We start from the raw sequence: 22086 nt of genomic DNA, 5'->3' as shown, positions 1-22086 counted from the left end.
CTATTAACACATGTACGTGTAAGATTAGACAACTTATTAAAATAGCACATGAAAAACTGAAAATTATTACCAATACATCACAACAATTTTAAATTTTAACACTGCTGTAGTTGCTAGGTAGCAGTATAAAAATCTAGAATAGTATTTATGTGTTAGTATATTTCTTTGTAAAAACTAAACCATATGCTTTCTTAAAACTTAAGTAGAATTCATTAGGACAATTTAATTTTGATTTCTGAATATTACCTCTGTTAATCGTGGTATATGAAGACTCTTGGCATGATCACCAGTAGCTTTTCTTGATTTTCCAGGCCAGGTTCTTTTCCTGTGACTTTCAGCTATGCCAGACCATGCAAAGACATCGTGATAAGCTAAATCCAAATCAGATGGATCTACTGCAAACTGGCAGATTAATTTCAGCAAGCAAGCAAGACAATCTAGCTGCCACTGTGAAGGAGAAAGCAATGTCAGCTCTCTATTTTCATTCATGTGATAAGTATGATCACTATACAACTTTGAAATAAAAAGACAAAAAGAATTGGCTAGTTTTTAAGCAATGTGCTATATGACTTTTAAAAAATTATGCAACTTTAAAAAATGCTCCATTACTAAATTAAACTCTCACAATAAACTTCTTCCCACTGAGATCATAAATGTGAATGGCAAAGGAATTTCTGCATTTAAAATGAAATTTTCAAAGGTAATTTTCATAGGAATTATTTCAATCACCAAGAGGTTTCTTCAACCATTTCTCTAGAATTTATAATTCAAAGCCTTTGCTTAATTAAGAGGGGTAAACCATATGTGACACACCAGAAAGAAAATTATTCTTTTGTATATAGCGTAATATTGGCAAATGGGCATTAGTATCTGAATCCAATGGTTCATAAGTTAATTGAGCTTTCAGCTGAGCATACCCCATGGGTGTACTTTAGTTTCAATCTTACAAGAATAAAGCCTGAAAGAGACCTCAAAAGTGTCTGGTCTACTGAACTAGTTATATGATAGCCAAGGTTACACAAAAAAACCCTGTCTCAACAACAAAACAAAACTCCAACAAACAACAACAAAAAGAACAAGGAGTGATAAAAGAACATATAGTACTCCAACAGTCTTCTCATCATAGGCAGCTAATTCCTACATCCATTCACAAGGCAAGAATTGCTAATCCATTACATTTTGATTTGCAGCCAATTTTCACTCCAGGTTCTAGACACTTGCCATGGACTCAATTAAATACAGTGATCACTACAGAAAGTTTTGCATTCAAAAGCTATGGCTAGTGTTACTTTAATTTTCTTTTTTGAATATAAATTTTAACAGAATATATATAATAAATTAGAAATGACACATTTGTTTCCCAGGATATCCACAGGATTGCTGCAAAGACTGCACTTTTCAAAACTATTAGAAATGCTAACAAAGGGCCAGGCATGGTGGTGCACACCTTTAATCCCTTCACCTACAAGGCAGAGGCAGGTACATCTCTGAGTTGAAGGCTAGAACTTGATCTACACAGTGAGTTCCGGGCCAGGAAAAAGGCATTTCAAAATAACAACAGGAAACAACGGTCTCACTATGTAGATAAGGCCAACCTGAACTAACTATGTAGACCAGGATTAATATTTTCAGACCATAGGGATTCCCCACTACTCTAAAGGATACTTTAACAGAAAATCTTACATTTATCACATATGGATATAATATAAATATTTATTGAGTAGAATAATTAGTATAAAACATAAAATTTACAATGAATTTTAAGATCTAATAGCAACAAGAAACTTTCTTTGAACAAGCTAATTGGAACATCACTTATATTCAGCAGAAGAATTTCAGAAATTTCACTACAATAAATCCTTGGCCACGTAGTCTCCTGGTTGCAATGGGTACACTTACATCTATCTACCAGAAAAAAAAAAGTATCCTTCCCTGAGTAATAACAATACCATGCTACTACAAAATGTCATCAATATAAAACAAATGGTGTTAAAAAAATTAGATATTTATATCAATAAATAAACCAATTCAACCTTATCTTTTCCATGCAAAAGCTAACTCAAATGCAATACCACAAGCACTGACTATAGCAAAGAAAACTATAGAACTGGATAGAGGGCTAGAAAGAATCAGGTGAGTGTTTCCTGTCCAGATCCAACATAAAGTCAAGTGTGATGACATGTTACAGTACACCCAGCTGGAGTGGGGGTGTAAAGTGGATCCAGAGGGGTTCACTGTACAACCAACTAGATGAAATAGTGAGGTCAAGGTTCAATGAGAGACCCCGACTCAAAAACTAAGGAGGACAACAACAGTGAGGTCAACCTCTGGCTTCCACATACAGGTACATTGGAGCCTACTAGAAGACACATGCATATGTAAAAGAGTACTTAAGTACTGCTCCAATTACAAATGTTTATGAACCAAAATTTAATATATGGTAAGAGAAAGCAAATTAAGTTTCTTAGAGCTGCTTTGTTGTAAGCAGACTATTTAAAAAACAACCAGAACTCTGGAGGTGAAAGCATTCTGCATTCTTAAGCAGGTATAAGTATTTCATAAGGACTGAGGCTTCTAAAACTGTAACTCTCTTAAAATGACTGAATTATGACTCGCATAAATAAAACTTCACTTAAAATCAATGAAAGCCTTAAATACAAATTAAAACAAGAAAATGATCATCAATCTTCAATACCATAATTACACAATGCCACAAAAGTATGAGCATCACAGAGACTTATGACTTGTCCAAAATTAGGATATATTGCATTAGGATATATAGCACAGCAAGAAAGGGAAAGTTATAAAGCTGCTGGCAGAAAGCAGTATGTTTGCTAAGAAATCAGTATCCAAAATACACAATGGACATTCAAAACTCAATAATAAAAAGGTACAATAGAGTTGAATCAACATATATGCAAATGAGGTTCAAGATGGCCAATAAACACACAGAAAGCTTTTAAAATCAAAAACACAAACAAACACTCAACATATTAACTTCACAGGACCTAGGCTGTGAAAATAGTAAATAACCTTAGTATGAAATCTAGGATATACAGTGCTGGTTGGAATATAAATGTTAGACCTGCTAAGCTAATTCTTAAAATATTAAACATGATTATTACTGGATCCAGCAATTATATTCATAAACAAACACCAAAGCAAGCCAGTATCAAAGCAACATACTGATAACAGCCACCAGTGGAAACACTACAAATACCCAAGTGGTAAATGTCTTCCCCCCTGACTGAAAAGGTATTTGAAAAGGCAAAGGGACATTTACAGGTGCAATCACAAAAGCACACACCTATACACACACACACACAGTCACAAAAGACCACACAAAGAAATGCTCAAGATATCATTAACACTGGGAAAATGAAATTTTATTAATTTTAAAGTTTACTACATTTTAAATTTGAAACACAAAGTTTAAAAGGAACGCAAAGGAGCCAGTGAAGTAGCACATGAATAAAAACACTTATCATGAAAACCTGGTAACCTGAATTTGTTGCCAGTCACTAGAGCCTAAAAAAGTGGAGGGAAAGAATCAACTGCACAAAGTAGAACAAAATATCATCAGATATCTGCTGCTGACTTGTTGCAAACAAGTTAAAATTTCATTTGAACTCCAAATAAAAATGATCTGTTTTATATTTAATTAAAAAGACTGAAGAGCATTACTGCATAAAGTTAAAGTTATGAACATTGCAACTTTCTATTACTAATATTAAAGCAATATTTCTTTAATAGTGGTAAGTTAATATGGTCTTTTTTTCTCCAAAGATTTTTTTTAAAATGAAGGCCAATACTTGGGTGAAATATTACAAAAACTGGAAAACTTTCTAATTATTATAAAAATGGAAAGGTTTATTATTCTCAGTTTTTTGATCCCATGGAAGATAGTCAATATGGTCTAGAAACACTTTTTCTGTTCTGTTGCTAAGACAAAATTGGTCAAAACAAAAGCTAACAACTTTGAAACAATGAGACCATTTACTACAGACAAAAGTAAGTAGTAAAAGACTTCTTGTACATGCAAAAGAGCATAGATTTATCTCCATTACAACAAATAAGCACATATATATGAATAAATTATTTTTAAAAAATAAGTTATTTTATGTGGTTTTGCATTTTGTCTGTGTGAGAACTGGAGTTACAAACAGTTGTGAGCTGCCATGAGGGTGCTGAGAACTGAGTCTGAGTCCGAGTCCTCTGGGAGAGCAGACAGTGATCTTCAACCCTGAGCCATCTCTCCAGTCTCTGATTAATCATTTTTATTTTATTTTTTTAAACAGGGTATCTCTGTGTAGACCTGCAAGTCCTGGAACGTGCTCTATGGAACAGGCTAGCCTTGAACTCAAAGATCTGACAGCGACTGCCTCCCAAGTGCTGGTATGCACCACCATCCTGAACTGAATCATTTTTCAAAAGCAAACAACTGTTGCCATGGTACCACAAACCTATAATCTGAGCACTCAGGAGTCCAAGGCAGGAATCTGAGACCAGCATCAGGTAAGTTACAGTCTGGGGCACATAGAGAAACCATGATTTAAAAGACAAACTACTACAACCCCAAAGAGAGCAGGAAAACATTAAAACCATATGAGTAATAATAAATGATTTAAAACCCTAAGAGAGAAACAACTTCTTGTGAACTTATTATTTCTGAGTAATTAAATTTAGTACTATTCATTTCAAGCTATTAAAAAATATAGCTGGATAGGTGATGATGGCTGTGTCTTTAATCCCAGCACTCAGCAGGGGCAGGTTATCTCATCCCAGCACTCAGCAGGGGCAGTTCAAGGCCATCCTGGCCTACGGGAGCAGTTCTAGAAAACCAAGACTACACAAAGAAACCTCATCTCAAGAAAGGTAAAAAACAAAAAAAATGAAAAATTACATAGCTATCTTTTTATTACGGGTGTGTGCCTGTGTGTAGGTAGAGACTGAATGTGAGCAATCACATGTAAAGATCAGAAGACAACTTTGTGGAGGTCATTTTTCTTTCACCCCTTAATGCCAGTGATTGAATAGTTCATCATGCTTTCATGGCAAATGCTCTAAGTCACTAATCCATCCTCTCCAACCAAAAATAACACTCCCTCTTTGCTTCATTTGGTTATATAATTTTAATCCATTATCAATCTATCAAATCTTTTATTTCCTACTATGTCTTAACCTTATTATATCAAGTATATAGTAAGTTACTTTGCCAATAAAACAAAAGTGACTGAAAGAAGATAATAAAATATAATTAGCTGAAAAAAGTCTTTACTTACCACAGTCCATGATTCCTGCTCTTTTGGCTCTAGAATTGCAGAATTAAATATTTCCAGTAACTGTTGAAGCCCGCCAGCAGCAACAAACTGTAAACAATTGTGGGGGTGGTGATAAGGAATATCAGCTGCACAGAATGACAATCTGCTCTGTTGACTTAAAAAGCATTTGTGAAAATGTGTGCTTTATAGAAATCAATGTCTACAAATAATAAAAAATAAATTTGGGGAAGGGTTGGGACCAAGTTTCTCAGTGTAGCCCTGACGCCAGAACTCACTGTAAATCAAGATGGCCTCTAACTCAGAAATCCACCTGCCTCTGCCTCCCAAGGGCTAGGATTAAAGGCATGCACCACCAACACCCAGATAAAAATAATTTCTATGTAAAATGTTTTAAAAATTTGTAAAAAGTCATATTAAAAGTATATAAGAATGACTTTACTATTTCAGTAAACCATTTAAGCCCAGATACTAGGCTGTCCTGATACAGTATTCCAATATGTGTTGGAGGAATGGGATACAATGATGACAGTGAAATGGGATAAACACTGGTGCTAAAATTAGAAGAAACAAACAAAGCATTAAATAATCTTTACATTATGATTTAGAGTAAAATGTAACTTTTTATCTACAATGTAAAAACTAAATTAGACAGGGCTAAAAACAAAGATAGCTCAGACCTGAAAATTCTTGCTTTGAAAGCACAGGACTAAATCCAATTTGTGTAACCCACCTAAAAACATGGTGCTGTGCTTACAGCGCTAGCACTGGGAAGGCAGAGATAAAAGGCTTTCTGGTCCATCAGTCCAACCTAACTGATGAGCTCTAAACTAATGAGAGACCATGTCTCAAAGGAGGGGTGAGGATAACACTGCAAGATGTCCTTTGGCTTATTTATTCATTCTCATTCTTCTCTCTCTCTGAAACACACACACACACACACACACACACACACACACACACACACACAACCCCACGCCTGCATTTAGCTCCCCCACAAGGCTGAAAAGATGGTTAATGATTATAAAAGCACTTGCTGCTCTTGCAAAGGACCCTGGTTCCTACAGAAAGGCTACAATCATCTTTAACTCCAATTCAAGGAATCCAGAGAGTCCTCAATTAGTCTCCACTGCATGCAAGTGGTGCACATACATATATGCAGGCAAACACTCAAAAAACAGAAAGTTAAAATAAATCTTGAAAATTAACCTTAAAATAACGATTTATAGAACCCAAAAAGTACTTTCTCAATCTTTTCCAAAACAATTATGATCAAACCTTGCAACTCCAAGAATTTTTACTATTTTCCACTTGATCTTCACTTGAATCATCGGAATCTGGATAAAGATCACTGTAACTTCCCTATGGGGAAGGCAAAACATAAATAAGGGAGATTTCAGAAGAAAAATATCAATCTAGAATGAAATAATAAGATTTAGAATTCTTCTGGAGTAAAGCAGCCTTTAATGAGAACAATGGAACTGTAATTACCGTGGACTCTCTCCTTATTCTTCTGTTGGGTTTTCCTAGTGCTTCAATAATTTCAAGAGCATATAACAACTTATGAGCACTCTTAATTTTAAGAAGTTCTTTCCAATTAAGTCCATCATTGCTCTTAAATTAAAAAAAGAAAAACGATTTATCAAGACACCTTCCTAAGACAGTTCTCTAAAGTTCCAAAACTCAGAACTGAACATTAGTATAAAATACAACACTGTGTATAATTTAAAACATTTAAGAAGTAGAAGAAATGGTACTAATAGCATGTTGAAAGCAAAACTATTCATTAAAAATTGTTAAGATAAATAAGTATACAAAAAGAATTAAATTAGAACATTGCTATTTTAGTCTCAATATATAAATTAATGTTGTTTGCATAACATGCAGCTTTAAAATGCTATTACTAAAGGAATCACTAATCACATTCTAGAGCCAATTTTTTTATAGTCAAGCAATTTGAGATGTCAGATGTCCTCAACTCATATAAAGGGATATCAAGTCAAATAAGTGGTACAAAACAATAAACCATTTGTTTTTTAATTAATTACGTGAGCATTATAGTAGATCTTCCCTAGAGAAAAGCCTTGTTTGTATAGCTTTGAAAAAAAAATCTTGGGTCAGGTACAGTGATGCACACACTTAGGATCTCAGCACTTGGCAGAGGAAAGAAAATCTGTTGTTGTTTTTTTTTTTTTTTAATTTTATTTATTTATTTATTTTTGGTTTTTTGGTTTGTTTCGTTTGTTTGTTTTTCAAGACAGGGTTTCTCAATAGTTTTGGAGCCTGTCCTGGAACTAGCTCTTATAGACCAGGCTGCCCTTGAACTCACAGAGATCTGCCTGCCTCTGCTCTACCTCCCAAGTGCTGAGATTAAACCACAAACATAATTTTTTAAAACCTCATCAATAAATAGCATATGCAGAGCTGGAGAGGTGGCTCACTGGTTAAGAGCACTTATTATTCTTGCAGAAGTCTCAGATTCAATTCCTGAAACCCAAATGGCAGCTCGGTGCCATCCATAACTCCAGTCTCAGAGGATCTATCACCCTCATCTAGTTTCTGTAGGCACCAGGCAAACATATGGTGCACAGACATACATGTAGGCAAAACACTCATACATGCAGAAAATAAAATCTTTTTTAAAAAGGCAAATCCCTACTTTTCTAACCTTTGCATTTTATTTAGTATGTTATGTACCTTAAAAACAAATGAGTGTTTAAATGATACCATTTTTATATTAGCAAAAGAGGGGTTGGTAAGATGGCTCAGTTAGTAACATACTTTCCACACAAGCATAAAGATCTCAGTTTGGATCCCAAGCACCCTTAGAAAAAGCCAGGCATATCTATCACATGTCTGTACTTACTACCACTGGCAGTGCAGAAACAGGGGGACACATTTGACTCAATTAGCCTAATCAGTTACAAATTCACTAACAAGATAATCAGAAGGACCAGGAGGCAAAATGGCAGGGGAATCCAACATGACCTCTGGCCTCCACATACATATACACAACGACCACCGAACAAGAAAGTAGACTGTGGGCTCACCTGTTCATCTGAAATATTCTGAAATGCCATCAACATGTTTGGACATGTAGGAAGAAGCATCAGCAACTCCCACACACGCCTTGACAGATTTTCTGCATGAAGATGAAGTTCTTCACATTTTAAACTCTACATAAAGAAGAACAACCATTTTATCAAGATAGATCTGAAGAAATAAAATTTTAAACTTCAGGTCAAGTGTTTTGGCAAAATTTTCCTCACTTTTGGAAAAGTCTGAAATTTAGCCGTGCAGCGATGGCGCACACCTTTAATCCTAGCACTTGTGAGGCAAAGACAGGTAGATTTCTATGAGTTCAAGGCCAGCCTGATCTACAGAGCAAGTTCCAGGACAGACTCCAAACTACAGAGAAACCCTGTTTTGAAAAAAACAAAGTCTGAGATTTCAACAGTGAATACATTTCTCAAGGTAATTGTAATCAAGAAAGTAAGTAGTTATGTAGAAGCAGCAATTCTTCAACTTCTCATCTGCATTTCCTATGATGGCTGATCACTTTCCTCAAGCAACTTTTGAACTAGAAGTTTAACCATCTGTTTCAAGTCTCTTCCTATTTCTTCTTTTCAGAATATCATTTAAGTATAAAACTGGAACATTAACTTTTGACCCACAAGTGAGCAAAGATTAAAGAAAAGCACAGAAATTTAAAGAACCTGCTTTTTACTATTATTATTTGCTAGAACTTATGTTGAACAAGGTGAGCAATTAAAACAATGACTAAAAAGGAATATTTCCTAAAGTACACTTAAAAGCAAGTTTTCATTTATTTCTCAGTCCAATTAAGAAGAAAATTTACAGCAAAAGATAACATCTACTGCGCTGGTATTTTCCATAGAATATAAATCTATTATATTACTGCCACTTGTTCAATTACAATGATTCCCTGGGCTAATAAAATGCATGGAGTAGCTGGATGCACACCTTTAATTCCAGCAGAGGCAGGTGGATCTCTGTGAGTTCAAGGCCAGGCTGGTTTACTAGAGCTAGTTCCAAGGACAGGCACCAAAGCTACACAGACACCTAGTCTCAAAAAACCAAAAAAAAAAAAAAAAAAAGTTACATGGAATATCAAAAAATATTCTATGCCTATAAATAAGAACTTAAGATCTATTGACATAATCATTTTTCTAACCTTGTATGGAGTGATTCTTCTGTACATGTGGGGATTTGGATCTATCTAGGATCAATAAACATACCAATATCTGTGTTGCATAAACCCATTATATAAAAGTTATGGAAAAGCTTGTGTGATGTGGGGGCTGCCTATATAACCCTAGCAGCCAGGAAGCTGAAGAAGAACAGTTTTAGTTTTAGGACAAGTTGGGCTATCTAGGAATCCCTCCGGGGGCATATGGGGTGGAGGATAACCTATGCAGAAGGATCAGGAGTTCAAGACCAGCTTCAGCTACATAGCAAACGTGAGAACAGAGTAGACTATATGAGATCCATTCTCAAAAACCTAAACAACAGTCAGTAAAATATCTTAGCAGATAAATGTGCTTGTTGCACAAGCCTGATGACCTGAGCCCCAACTTCATGTTTTTAGATATTTTCATTGCTCGGGTGAGTTTGTAAATGAGGAAAATATAATATGGCAACTCTATTTTGAGGACAAGGGAGTTTAGAATTGGGAATCTATGGTAAAGTTGGCCTTTTGACAGGACAGAAGAAAAAACTGAGGCAATCCCAGATTTATTCTCCAGGATCTGTGGGTATACTGTCACTAACTAGAGCTGAATCCTGATCTGGTGAGATAGTTCAGTAGAAGAGAGGAGCCTACCAGCACCCAGGAAGGTAGATGTTGTGGGATATTTGTACACTGTATGATGATATATTGCTGTGATTATTTAAATAAAGAGCAAAATGGCCAATATCTAGGCAAGAGGTATAAGCAGGACTTCAGGGCAAGAGAGTAAGTAGGAAGAGATAATCAAGGCACTAGGGAGAGTCCAGGAGAAAAGGAGAGGAAACAAGGAGTGAAAGATGAAAGGTAAAAAGCCACATGGTAAACAAGTTAAAGAGCTAGTGAGACAAGCCTAAGCTAACAATGAGAACAATGAGGTTTAATAAGAAGGAGAACACAAAGAAAAACATATAGGCATCCTCCTGAATATTAACCTTCATCAGGCGAAGAAAGGAGACAGAGACAGAGACCCACATTGGAGCACCGGACAGAAATCTCAAGGTCCAAATCAGGAGCAGGAGAGAGAGCACGAGCAAGGAACTTAGGACCGCAAGGGATGTTCTATTGGGAACTCACCAAGGCCAGCTGGCCTGGGTCTGAAAAGGCCTGGGAATAAACCGGACTCGGTGGTGGGGAAGAGACAGAAATCTTAAATTAAATATATATATATATAATTAATAACAAATCTTTGTGTTGTTATTTGAGTATTGGCTGGTGAAACAGAAAGACTCATTATAGACAGAGGTAAGCTCATCTCTGTAAATTGGAGGTCAAACCTGGTTTATATAGCCAGGTTTTGGGGGACACATGCTTAGAATTCCACACAGATAAGAGACAGATCTCTGGAAGTTCAAGGCCAATCTATATACTAAGTTCAAGGATGTCAGGGTTATACAAGGAAACCCTATCTCAAAAAGTGAAAACAAACAAACAAAAACTCACTGTTACGTAACAAGAAGGCCATGACTTTACCACTATTTTTTTACTAACATTTTTTTAAACCATTTTCTTTTTTTTTAAATATTTATTTATTATTATACAATATTCTGTCTGTGTGTATGCCTGAAGGCCAGAAGAGGGCACCAGACCGCTTTACAGATGGTTGTGAGCCACCATGTGGTTGCTGGGAATTGAACTCAGGACCTTTGGAAGAGCAGGCAATGCTCTTAACCACTGAGCCATCTCTCCAGCCCCCACTATTTTTCTGAAAATCTAAAAATGTGACTTTTGAATTTTGAGATTTTTATCATATTTCTTATCCTCATAACTTTTTCTTTGTCATCCTTCTAATTCAGAGTTGAGTTGGTCTCACAGAAACCATACCAAACCAAATAATTATCACGTGATTTTTTCTCCCACTTATGTTCCCCTTAAAATTAATTAAATAGCACAGTTCATCCTCATTAAAAACTAATTTATCCGAAAATATTTGCTTGTTGGTATACTTACAAGGTATGTCCAGCTGTCTTACATAAGACAGCTTGAACTGCCTATTAAATTGCCTTAAATTGCCCATTTTCATCATCTTTGTAAAGAATACTTTTATTACAGTATGCCTAGGTCATCTTTGTTCTTTTTTTTTGTTTGTTTTTTTTGTTTTTTTTCGAGACAGGGTTTCTCTGTGGTTTTGGAGCCCGTCCTGGAACTAGCTCTTGTAGACCAGGCTGGCCTGGAACTCACAGAGATCTGCCTGCCTCTGCCTCCCAAGTGCTGGGATTAAAGGCGTGCGCCACCACTGCCCGGCTTTGCCTAGGTCATCTTAAGCACAAATGGTTCAAGCAAACAAACAACAATTACTTAGGCTGGGTGATAGTGGTGCACACCTTTAATCCCAGCACTTGGAAGGCAAAGGGAGGCAGATTTCTCTGACTATGATGGCAGCCTGGTCTACAAAGTGAGTTCCAGGACAGCCAGGAATACACAGAGAAAAACCTGTCTCAAAAAAAAACAAAAACAAAGGAAACAAACAAAAAGTGGTTCTTTGATATTAAGAGATTAGAAAGTTATTTCTTACTATTCTCAACAGAAATGACAAAATATATGGGAAAGAAATCTGATCATTACCTCACTGTCATCCACCGCCACGTTTCCTGAGGGTGGTTTAAATGAAGCAAGCATTTCTAATAAATCAAAGAGAGTAGTTAAATGAGGTTCTTGTAACAGCAAAAGCATCGGAATGTTGTCCTTTTGAGGGGGTGGGAGGCAAGATGCAGGCAGCTGAACACCTTCCCCTTTACGTTCTCTCCTTGGTGCACCCAAAGATACAAATACCATCTACAAACACAAAAAAGATAGACATAAAACAATTAGAGAAATAAGAAAAAAAATAGGTTTTTCTATTTATAAAACAATAAAATTAAAGTACAACCTAACTTTACTTATAATTTCAATACATAGCCGTAAGAAGTATTTAACTATATTTTCCAACTATTCAGTTATTAACCTGCTGAGCCAACACATGACTAAAACTAAACCACAACTTATGTATGTACCTGCATATCTTTAAAACCAAGCTCATGAAGTGCTTTTTCATCATAGTCTGTTGTTAATTCATGTCCAGATGAGATCATCCTGACAGGCCCCATAAGGCCACCTGAAAATCATCAGAATAGGGAATAAACTGTTAATGCCATTTGCTAACAATAATGCAATGGGCCAATAAATTCACTGTTCATTAAACCTAAATGTAACTCCTGAGAAACACAGAAAATAATAGCAAGCATGCTTCCTGCATGTTTTCTATTTTCTTAAATTATGTATTAAAAGTAACAAGCTATCTTTTTTTACCACTAGTATATGTAACTTTCTTCAATAACATACATAAACAAACCTTCAGTTCCAACAAGTACGTTTTTCTTTTTTTAAACTTACTGAGGGATTCTAGCCACTAAAACATAGTAGATGCCCAAATTATTTACTATATAGTGGATGATATTATAATAGTAATAGCAATAATAATAGAAGTGCTTAATAGGGAAATGAATAAAATTATTGTGAAATAAATTAATCAAACATTATTCATTTTTGATTCGTCTTTAAATTAAGGAGGATCTCAATCTCACTATGAAGCTAGGGTTCCTCCTGTAACAGCTTCCTACATGTGGGGATTATACCAAATGCCACCACACACAGCTGTCAGTGCCTAATTTTATGATTTCTTGCTCACAGCTCCAGGGATCAAAACCAAGAATTTTTCACATGTGAGGCAAAAATTGTACCAGTGAGTGAACCCCAACCTTGAATTTTATTAATGCAGAAAAATCTATTTAGAGAGGATAAAGCAACTATTTTCAGGAATAATGAGTAAAACAGGAAAATTCTTTACATAATGACATAACATTTCTATTTTGCATGTGATAGCAAGGCAGGGTCAACTTAGGGCCTTGACTATGCCAGGCAAGTATTTTTATTTATTTATTTGTTTGTTTGTTTGTTTGTTTTTTAAAGTTTTTTGAGACAGGGTTTTTCTGTAGCTTTGGAGCCTGTCCTGGAACTAGCTCTTGTAGATAAGGCTGGCCTTCAAACTCACAATGATCCACCTCCCTCTGCTCCTGAGTGCTGGGATTAAAGGCGTGCACCACCAGCGCATGGCTACCAGACAAGTATTCTACCAATAAACTAGAGTCACAACCCCCAAAATGACACATCAAAGCTCTAAATTACTTTCCCATTCACACCAAGAAAATATAGGAAAATAACTCATTTCTCACAAGACTGATTGTGGTCATTATAGTCCCTAGAGTAGAACTGTCATGTAGTCACACCAACATGTAGTCTTTGCAAGGGTTCAGAAGGTAATTTTTATAGGAATTATTATACTACTTGGGAGGCAGATGAAGGTGGATCTTTGAGAGTTCAAGGCCAGCCTGGTCTACAAGAGCTAGTCCCAGCACAGGATCTGATGGAGGAAGGTCATTGGTTAAAATAAAAGAAGCTGCTTGGCTCTCATTGGTTAGGAGATAGGTGGGTGGAGTAAACAGAACAGAACGCTGGGAGGAAGAGGAAGTGAGCGCAGACTCCGCAGCTCTCCTCTCCGGAGCAGACACCTCAGAGAGAGACGCCATGCTACCTGCTCCAGGGAAGACGCACGCTATGAAACTCCAACCCAGGACGGACATAGGCTAGAATCTTCCCGGTAAGACCGGTGCTCACAGATTGTTAGAGATGGGTTGATAGGGATATCAGAATTAGCCAGTAAGGGCTAGAGCTAAGGGCCAAGCAGTGTTTAAAAGAATACAGTGTCTGTGTAATTATTTCGGGGCATAAGCTAGCCGGGCAGGTGGCTGGGGGTTGGGGACGCAGCCCCGCCGCCGCGCCCCTTATTACTACAAGGATCCAAAACTACAGAGAAACCTGTCTTGAAGAAATATCCAAAACCAACCAACGAAAATCAAAAAACAAAGAAAAAGAAAAAAATATTTTTAGAAGCCTAAAAAAAATCCTGTGAGAAACAAATGATGTTTGTGAACAATACCCCAACCACTGTTCTACTGATACCTAACAAAATGATACCAAGACCAGGAAAGCAGCCATGAGATCTTTAAACATTTAAAATTGCTGATGGTCTGAATGCTTTGTTCCCATACAAATATGTTAAATGACATTGGTTCCTTCATACAATAGTGTTTGGAGATGAGATTTGTTGGGAGGACTTTAGGACAGAAGGGCAAAGCCATTACAGATGCATTAATACCTGTACAAAGGTCTGGACACAGGAGCTCTCTTTCTTTCTGACCTTTTGAGAGTTGAAGGCATTGTACTGAAACAGAAAGCAACCCTTACCAGATTCTGGTACATTAATCTTATATTTTGCAGGACGATATGAAACAAGTATCAGGTTATACTCTGTCTGGGCAGGCGTAATGGCTCATTACAGATTACATCTGTAATCCTAGAACACTCAAGTCCTGGTAGGAGGATTCCTGAGAGTCTGAGTCCAGCTTTGGGCTATACAGTGTGTTCTAGGTCAGTTTGGACTCCAGAGTTAAAATCCCATTTTCAAAATTAAAATAGAAGAAACAAACAAAAAAACACCACCAACAATAAAACCTTCCATTAAAGCAACTGTTATAGCAACACAAGATGGACCAAGAGAGCTGCTATATAATAAAGCTAAAAACTGTACTGAACATGTCAACTGTTTAACCTACCAGGAAACTCTCCTTTTCTGTTGCTTTGACCAAATTCCTGTAGCTGAGCTTGCTGATTTATTTGTTCTTTCTGTAAGTTTTCATACCAGTGAGTTACTTCAGCCCTAAGATCTGCTACCTGGTCACTGGGATACATTTCAATAGTCATCTGAAATATAAGATGCAACCAGTTAAAAGTTACAAAAAATGTACCAAACCAGATCAACTGAGCAAAGATTTGTAAAGATAAATGTTACCAAATTTGGAAATTAAAACCTTGTAACTACCTTGTCAGGAAGTCCAGCAGGCTGACATACAACCCTTAGAGGCAAAGACTGTTTGTCACTCAGCGCTTTCAAATGACTACTAATACCAGTGCCCTCAATCTGCCACTGTCTCAGATGATATGCAAACCTAAAACAACACAAAACACACAAAGAGGAAACAATTTTGAACACTTTAATATTACAAAAGTTTTTAAAATTTTTTAAAAATAGAAAAAGTCCACAAAAGCTTACAACAATTTTAGATTTAACATATTGAATGAATTATTGGAGGGGAAAATTCCATTATATAAATCGTTAAAGGAGTAGGAGGAGAACCAGGAGGAAAGTAAAACAGAATTCAATATTAATCTAATAATAACGTATCAAGTTATCATTTTTACATTTTAAAAAAAGATGTTAAGAAATACTTTCAAAGAAAGACATATCCATTGAAATATTGAGATATAAGAATATATTCAAGTTATGTAAATCAGTTTAACAGAGTAAGAGATTGGTTTCTACCCACAGGCACAAAAGTAAACTGGATTAAAAGACTGATTTTAGTTGGCTAGAGTAATGATGCTCTTGCAGAGCTGGTGTTCCATTTTCAGCAACCACACGGTGGCACATAACCAGCATAACTCTAGTTCCAGTGGATGAGACTCCCTGGACCTTGGCATACAGCAGGTACACATACATACATGTGTCCAAAACAGTTGTGCATAGAAAATGAAATAAATTCTTCAAAGTACTCTTTACCCACCCCCAAATTCCTTAATTCCTATACATGTTTATATCTGTGTTTATATATTTATATCTACAATATAGATGGATGGAGAGATAGATGTCTAAGACTAATCGGGAGTTCTGACATAAAAAGAAATTAACTTATTTCCTTCAGGTGAAAAAATACCCTGGGCTATGACTAAATAAAAGAGTAATTAAAAGAATGCCTTCTACTAAATATTTCAAGTTTTAGTTTTTATAACCTTGCGTCCCCTGATATTTTGATTTCAATAATTTATATTATTCTTGGAGAAAATGGGCAGGTGATCTGACGCACCCTACTAGCGCCGCTGGGCACTTCTGAAATTAAACGTCTCTCTAAAAGGTAAATTCTTTAAGATAATACTACTTTTCACTATAATACAAGCTATCTCAAATTTTTATCTACATGTTACGTAATTTTAAATTTATAATAGCCACATTGAGCACTTGATATACAGGGAGACAAGACATGTTGGGCAATACATAACTTTTCAGCTACTGCTCTGGTTTTTGGGTTTTTTTTTTGTTTAGTAAATTTAATGTAATTAATGGTCTACTAGTTACTCAAAGATATTCATATAATTTGACAGCAAGATTAACTTTAGCATAAAATGAATCAGATACATATGAAGGACACAGGATATTTCTTCACAGTATCACAAAACTAGTATGGATGAGAAGGAGTCCTGGGTTTAAACTCCGTAAACTCATGAAAAGTACTACTGAGCCTTTGAAAATGAAAAGTAAGTACTTTTGCATTTAATGTTAAATACTGGTAAAATTACAATGTACAAGACCTATGGATTTGTGCTAACGTACTAGTTCACTACTCTTCACATAACAAAATTTGTTCATAAATAATTCAGTATAACATTAACGGCAAGTATGTCTAACATGAAACAGAAATTACAGACTTATAAATAGTATCTTAGTGTAATGTTTGAGTTATACAACAAGTTTGGATTGACTTTTTAATTAATTTGAATGAGACCACCACATCTGCTTTATTTTAATTTTTCTAATGTGGTACAGGTTGAGGGGCTCTGATGTTTCTGTGCAAAAATTCAAGAGTTCTCTTACACACTGTTTAAAAACACAAGAAAGATTTAGGTAAATCTCTACAAACTAATGATAAAAGAATCTTGCACTACACAAATGTTTCAAATCATGTATACATATAAAAAATGAATAGGGGTATTTTTCTTACTGAGTATTTCCTACCAGTTCACTAAAATGTCAAAAATATGAATTGCATGTGATTTTACAAATATCAAACTAAGATCTGAGGTTGAAAGAAGTTATAACTTTAACAAATTTTCAACACAGTTCTTAGTACTTTTACATTAATACTCATCGTTAAATGACTTTTAACAAACAGAATTTTGTAATTAAAACTATCTACTCACCTTTCATTTCGGTTGATATATTCATAAATGTTAATTTGCTTTATTTCTGTATTACACAGGGTATGTCTAAATTAATTATATAGATATTCATTAACACAGAAAGTTTTGGTCATGTTTCCATGGTAAATGGAAATTCAAAATTAAAATACTCTCTCCTAGTCCAGGAAGAAAAAAAAAACAGCAAATGAAACAAATGATTCAACTTGATAAAATATGAAAGATTATATGATGTTGTTGGGGAGAGTGGCAGTGTAACTTGTCTCAGTGTTGTGTTCCTGCCTTTTCGGTCATAATTAACACCTCCGTAGAAATGGAATTCTGTCCAGTTTCTTATTCATGCATAACTGCTGAATGCCTTAAGATTTTCAAATCTGTATATTTATGAGGATATTATATTGCCTGTTTCAATAGGAAAATGATACCTAAGTTTCTTAAGCAAAAATTTTCATTACAATCCATTTATTTTTGGTAAATTATGTTTCCTATGTGCCCACGACATGAACTTTAAGAATACATATAGAGATGCTATCAATAAAAATACTGAAACTGATTTGTGTAGTACAATGTAACAAAATTACCTTCTCCTAAATGCTTCCAGATGTGTCTTCAGCATAAGTAATCCTCTTTCTATAACTGTGAGACTTGAGTGTGATTCTTGTTCAAGACTGCTAGAAGCTATCATAAGACTTTCCATGCACTTGCTAATAAATTCTTGCTCCTTTTCCAAACCCGTTTTACCTGAAACCCAGATGCATATTCATTACACTTTTACATTTTTATTTGCCTGTATTAAAGAAAATGAGCCAAACTGAAGCTTAGTAAAATCTCCCTAGGGAAAAAAAAATACTTATAAGAACTGGAAGTGGTGGTACATGCCTGTTAGTCCATCACTAAGGAAACTAAGGCAGAAGGATTGAGAATTCTAAGACAACTAGGGATAGCAAAACTGAGTCTCAGAAAAAATAAATACGGATGGTAAGTAAGATGGCTCAGAATAAAAATAACTGGCTGCTCTTACAGAGAACTCAAGTTCAATTCCCAGTACCCACATGAACCATCTATAACTGCAGTTCCAAGAATATGTCCTCTTATGGCCTTTGTGGCATTGCACACATGTGGCACACATACATAAATTCAGGCAAACACGCAAACAAATAAAATCAAAAGTCCCCAAAAAGTTTTAAAGAAACAAACAAAAAGAGAAATCTTGAAATTTTACAAAAATTAATTTTTACTTTTTAAACAGTATTTCAAATTACTTACCATTAATGTAGTAGGAGTTAATATACTGAATAGCTGCTCGACTGACATCACCTGATTGTGCTCTTAATGCAATGCCCCAAAACTGGTCCATACCACACAGCTAAGGATTAAAGACAAAGACATTTTTAAAGTTTGTTTGTTAAATGAAGACAGATTATTAGATTAAAATAACAAATATGGAGTTAAACAGTAAACTTAATACTTTACAAAGTACTAAAAGTGTAGTTTAAATATTTGGACATTATATAATAATCATCATTAAGAAAAGTTTACATACTTCCTTAGATAATGAAGAACTTTTAAAATCAATTGAATTTATTTATAACGCAGGAAAACTATATATGATGCTTAATAAATTACATGAAACACAATAATATAAAACATGCTGCAAAGGAATAAAACCAACAAATTATAATAACTTACAAAATACTTCAATGCTTTTCATCCAAGTTACACTGATAAAGCTATCACTCTAATGCAGTCATTCATAATTTAGTGGACACAGTAACCAAATTCTTATTCACATTAGTGATGTTAACTAGAGATACCAAAAAAATGTTTCTGCTAAGTGCTACACAGAAACAGCTCAAGTGAAAGTCCTCAAAATGTGGACAGAGTGAAGAAAGACGGTCTCCCAATGGATAACTGGATAGCCTCAGTAAAATACCAGCTAGCAGAACATAGTTATTAAGGAGCAACTAAAGATTGTCTGATTGTCTTGAAATTATTAAATAGAAATGTAGTAATATTGGTGCTAAGATTAAAACTTAAAAAACAAGAACAAAATAAGCCCCACAGTCTGGACAGATGGCTCAGTGGTTAAGAGTACTGGCTGTTCTTCCAGAAGTCCTGAGTTTAATTCTCACCACCCACATGGGGGCTCAGAATCATCTATAATGGAATCTGGCTGTCTCTTCTTATGTGCATGAAGATAGAGCTTACATGTACATGAATAAATAAATCTTTAAAAAAAAGTCCCATATCACTATATAAAGAAAAGGCACACTAGGAAGATAGGAAAGAACATAGCTGTTAGAAGCAAAATTATTTTGTGAGACAACATCTCATGAAATCCAGAATGGTCTAGAACTCACTATGTAGTCAAGAATTAACCTGAACTCCTTATCCTCTTTTTTCCAAAACCCAAATCAGGAAATTACAGGTGTGGACTACTTTCATTACTAGGTTTATGGGGCACTAGTACTGAAACACAGGGATTTGTGCCTGCTGAGAGACCATTCAACAAACTAAGCTATATCACCAGCTCTGAAATTATTCTTTATAATACAGATTACTAACAATTTTATCCTCCTCATATAAAACAAAATTAACTACACACAATAATATAAAAATAAAAAAGCTACCAATTAACTAACTAGAAGAATGTTTCACAAGAAAGACCTTAAATAACAGTTTATTTTAGAAGAATAGTGACAATCATCCAAATACATTGCAGTCACCCAGTCTGGGGAAGGAAAATATTTTAACGCCAAAGGTAAACTAGAAATTTGTAGAAATGTGCAGTTAATCAGCTAATCATAATGACTGATCTATGTAGATCATAGAAAAAAATCACTACAAATTACATTATATATTAGTATATACTGTTATAAATAAAATCCTAGCTATTATTAAAATCTTAGCTATAGCAAAAGGCAGGCATATTGAACTTCAGAGTCAAGGAAACAGCTCAGTGTAAAGTGCTTGCTGTCAAATACGATGGGCTGACTAAGACACACCAGGACACATATGGTAGAAGCAGGTTGACTTCTGTAAGCTGTTCTCTGACTTCCACAGAAGCACAACTCTGCTCACATACAAATAATTAAGGTTTTTAAAAGTTGTTTCATGCAAATTAAGTTTTCCATTAAATAGTTATGTTTTCCAGAAGCTGCAAGAAAAATAACAGAAGAGGCACCTATCCTTCTAAACAAATCACAAAGCAAATAATGAGACATTTTAAGGCAAAAGCATACTTTCCTTTGGCAAATATGATAAAATCACAACACCAAAATGCAAATATAAAGCATTTAAAGTTTGAAATAACAGCTGGTGATGGCACACGCCTTTAATCCCAGCACTCAGAGGCAGAGGCAAACAGATCTCTTTGAGTTTGAGGTCACCCTGATCTACAGAGCAGGTTCCAAGACAGCCAGGGTTACACACACACACACACACACACACACACACACACACACACACACACACACACACAAAACCCTGTTGAGAAGGGAGGAGAGACACTTGAAATAAAATTAATCTTTATAATAAAGGCAAAGTTTATAGAAAGATAACTTGGCAATCTAATTTGAAGACAAGAAAAAAAATCTCTCAAATTTTATCTGACAAAACACTAAGTCTAAAACCTTACCTCAGAATTTGAGCCACCATCATAGGCACTGGTAGCTAATCGCGCCAAGTTACACAGATGCTGAAACAGGTTTAAGCCAGTCATGCTAATTGTTTCAGGTTTTAGCTGGGGCATCTTAAAAAAAATGTTAACAGATTTTATTAGATTATTAATTTTACTAAAGACAATACAGAAGGAAAAACATCAGAAAAGATCTGGCAATAATGTAAACATTTAAATAATTTTAAAATTCTATTCATGCAAAGCCTGAAGACAAGTGTGCTTCACTCAGGTGCACCTGACTGATGTTTACTTCAATCACAAACATACACGCAAATCAAGAAAAGTAAATAAAAATGTTTTGTCATCTATTAAATATGACCATATACATTTATGATATCTAACTAAATGTAGTTTGTATTGAAGGACAAAAGTTATGATAAAAATAAATTCTATCTGTACCTTGCTGTAAAACTCATTTATTATACTGTAACCCAGAGACATTGTGAATTAGCAAGGAAACTTTCTAATCATAAATAAATAAATAAGTTGGGCAGTGGTGGTATAAGCCTTTAATCCTAATACTTGGAAGGCAAAGGCAGGCAGAGATCTATGAGTTCTAGCCCAAACTAATCTATAAGAGCTAGTTCTAAGGCCGGGCGGTGGTGGTGCACACCTTTAATCCCAGCACTCGGGAGGCAGAGGCAGGCGGATCTCCGTGAGTTCGAGACCAGCCTGGTCTACAAGAGCTAGTTCCAGGACAGGCTCCAAAACCACAGAGAAACCCTGTCTCAAAAAACCAAAAAAAAAAAAAAATAATAATTAAATGAATGGTTAGACAGATGATAGATAGACAGACAGACAAGATAAACTAGCCA

The 22086-nt window shown here is 35.3% G+C and overlaps 1 protein-coding gene across 1 annotated transcript in view; it reads right to left on the bottom strand.

The window, feature by feature from the left end:
* Positions 1-22086, bottom strand: part of Usp34 (ubiquitin specific peptidase 34) — a 187040-nt gene that overhangs the window by 76398 nt on the left and 88556 nt on the right. The window contains exons 23-34 of the mRNA XM_075944509.1: positions 21230-21343; positions 18859-18958; positions 18174-18333; positions 15443-15569; positions 15177-15324; positions 12519-12619; positions 12091-12300; positions 8330-8455; positions 6771-6893; positions 6558-6641; positions 5283-5369; positions 247-447 (exon numbers count right to left, since the gene is read on the bottom strand). Coding sequence (XP_075800624.1) covers positions 247-447; positions 5283-5369; positions 6558-6641; positions 6771-6893; positions 8330-8455; positions 12091-12300; positions 12519-12619; positions 15177-15324; positions 15443-15569; positions 18174-18333; positions 18859-18958; positions 21230-21343 — 1581 coding nt within the window. The remainder of the gene's footprint in view (positions 1-246; positions 448-5282; positions 5370-6557; positions 6642-6770; positions 6894-8329; positions 8456-12090; positions 12301-12518; positions 12620-15176; positions 15325-15442; positions 15570-18173; positions 18334-18858; positions 18959-21229; positions 21344-22086) is intronic.

This window comes from Microtus pennsylvanicus, chromosome 12 (genome assembly GCF_037038515.1).
Source record: "Microtus pennsylvanicus isolate mMicPen1 chromosome 12, mMicPen1.hap1, whole genome shotgun sequence".
Taxonomy (NCBI): Eukaryota; Metazoa; Chordata; class Mammalia; order Rodentia; family Cricetidae; genus Microtus; species Microtus pennsylvanicus.
This window is presented reverse-complemented; position numbering and strand designations above follow the sequence as displayed.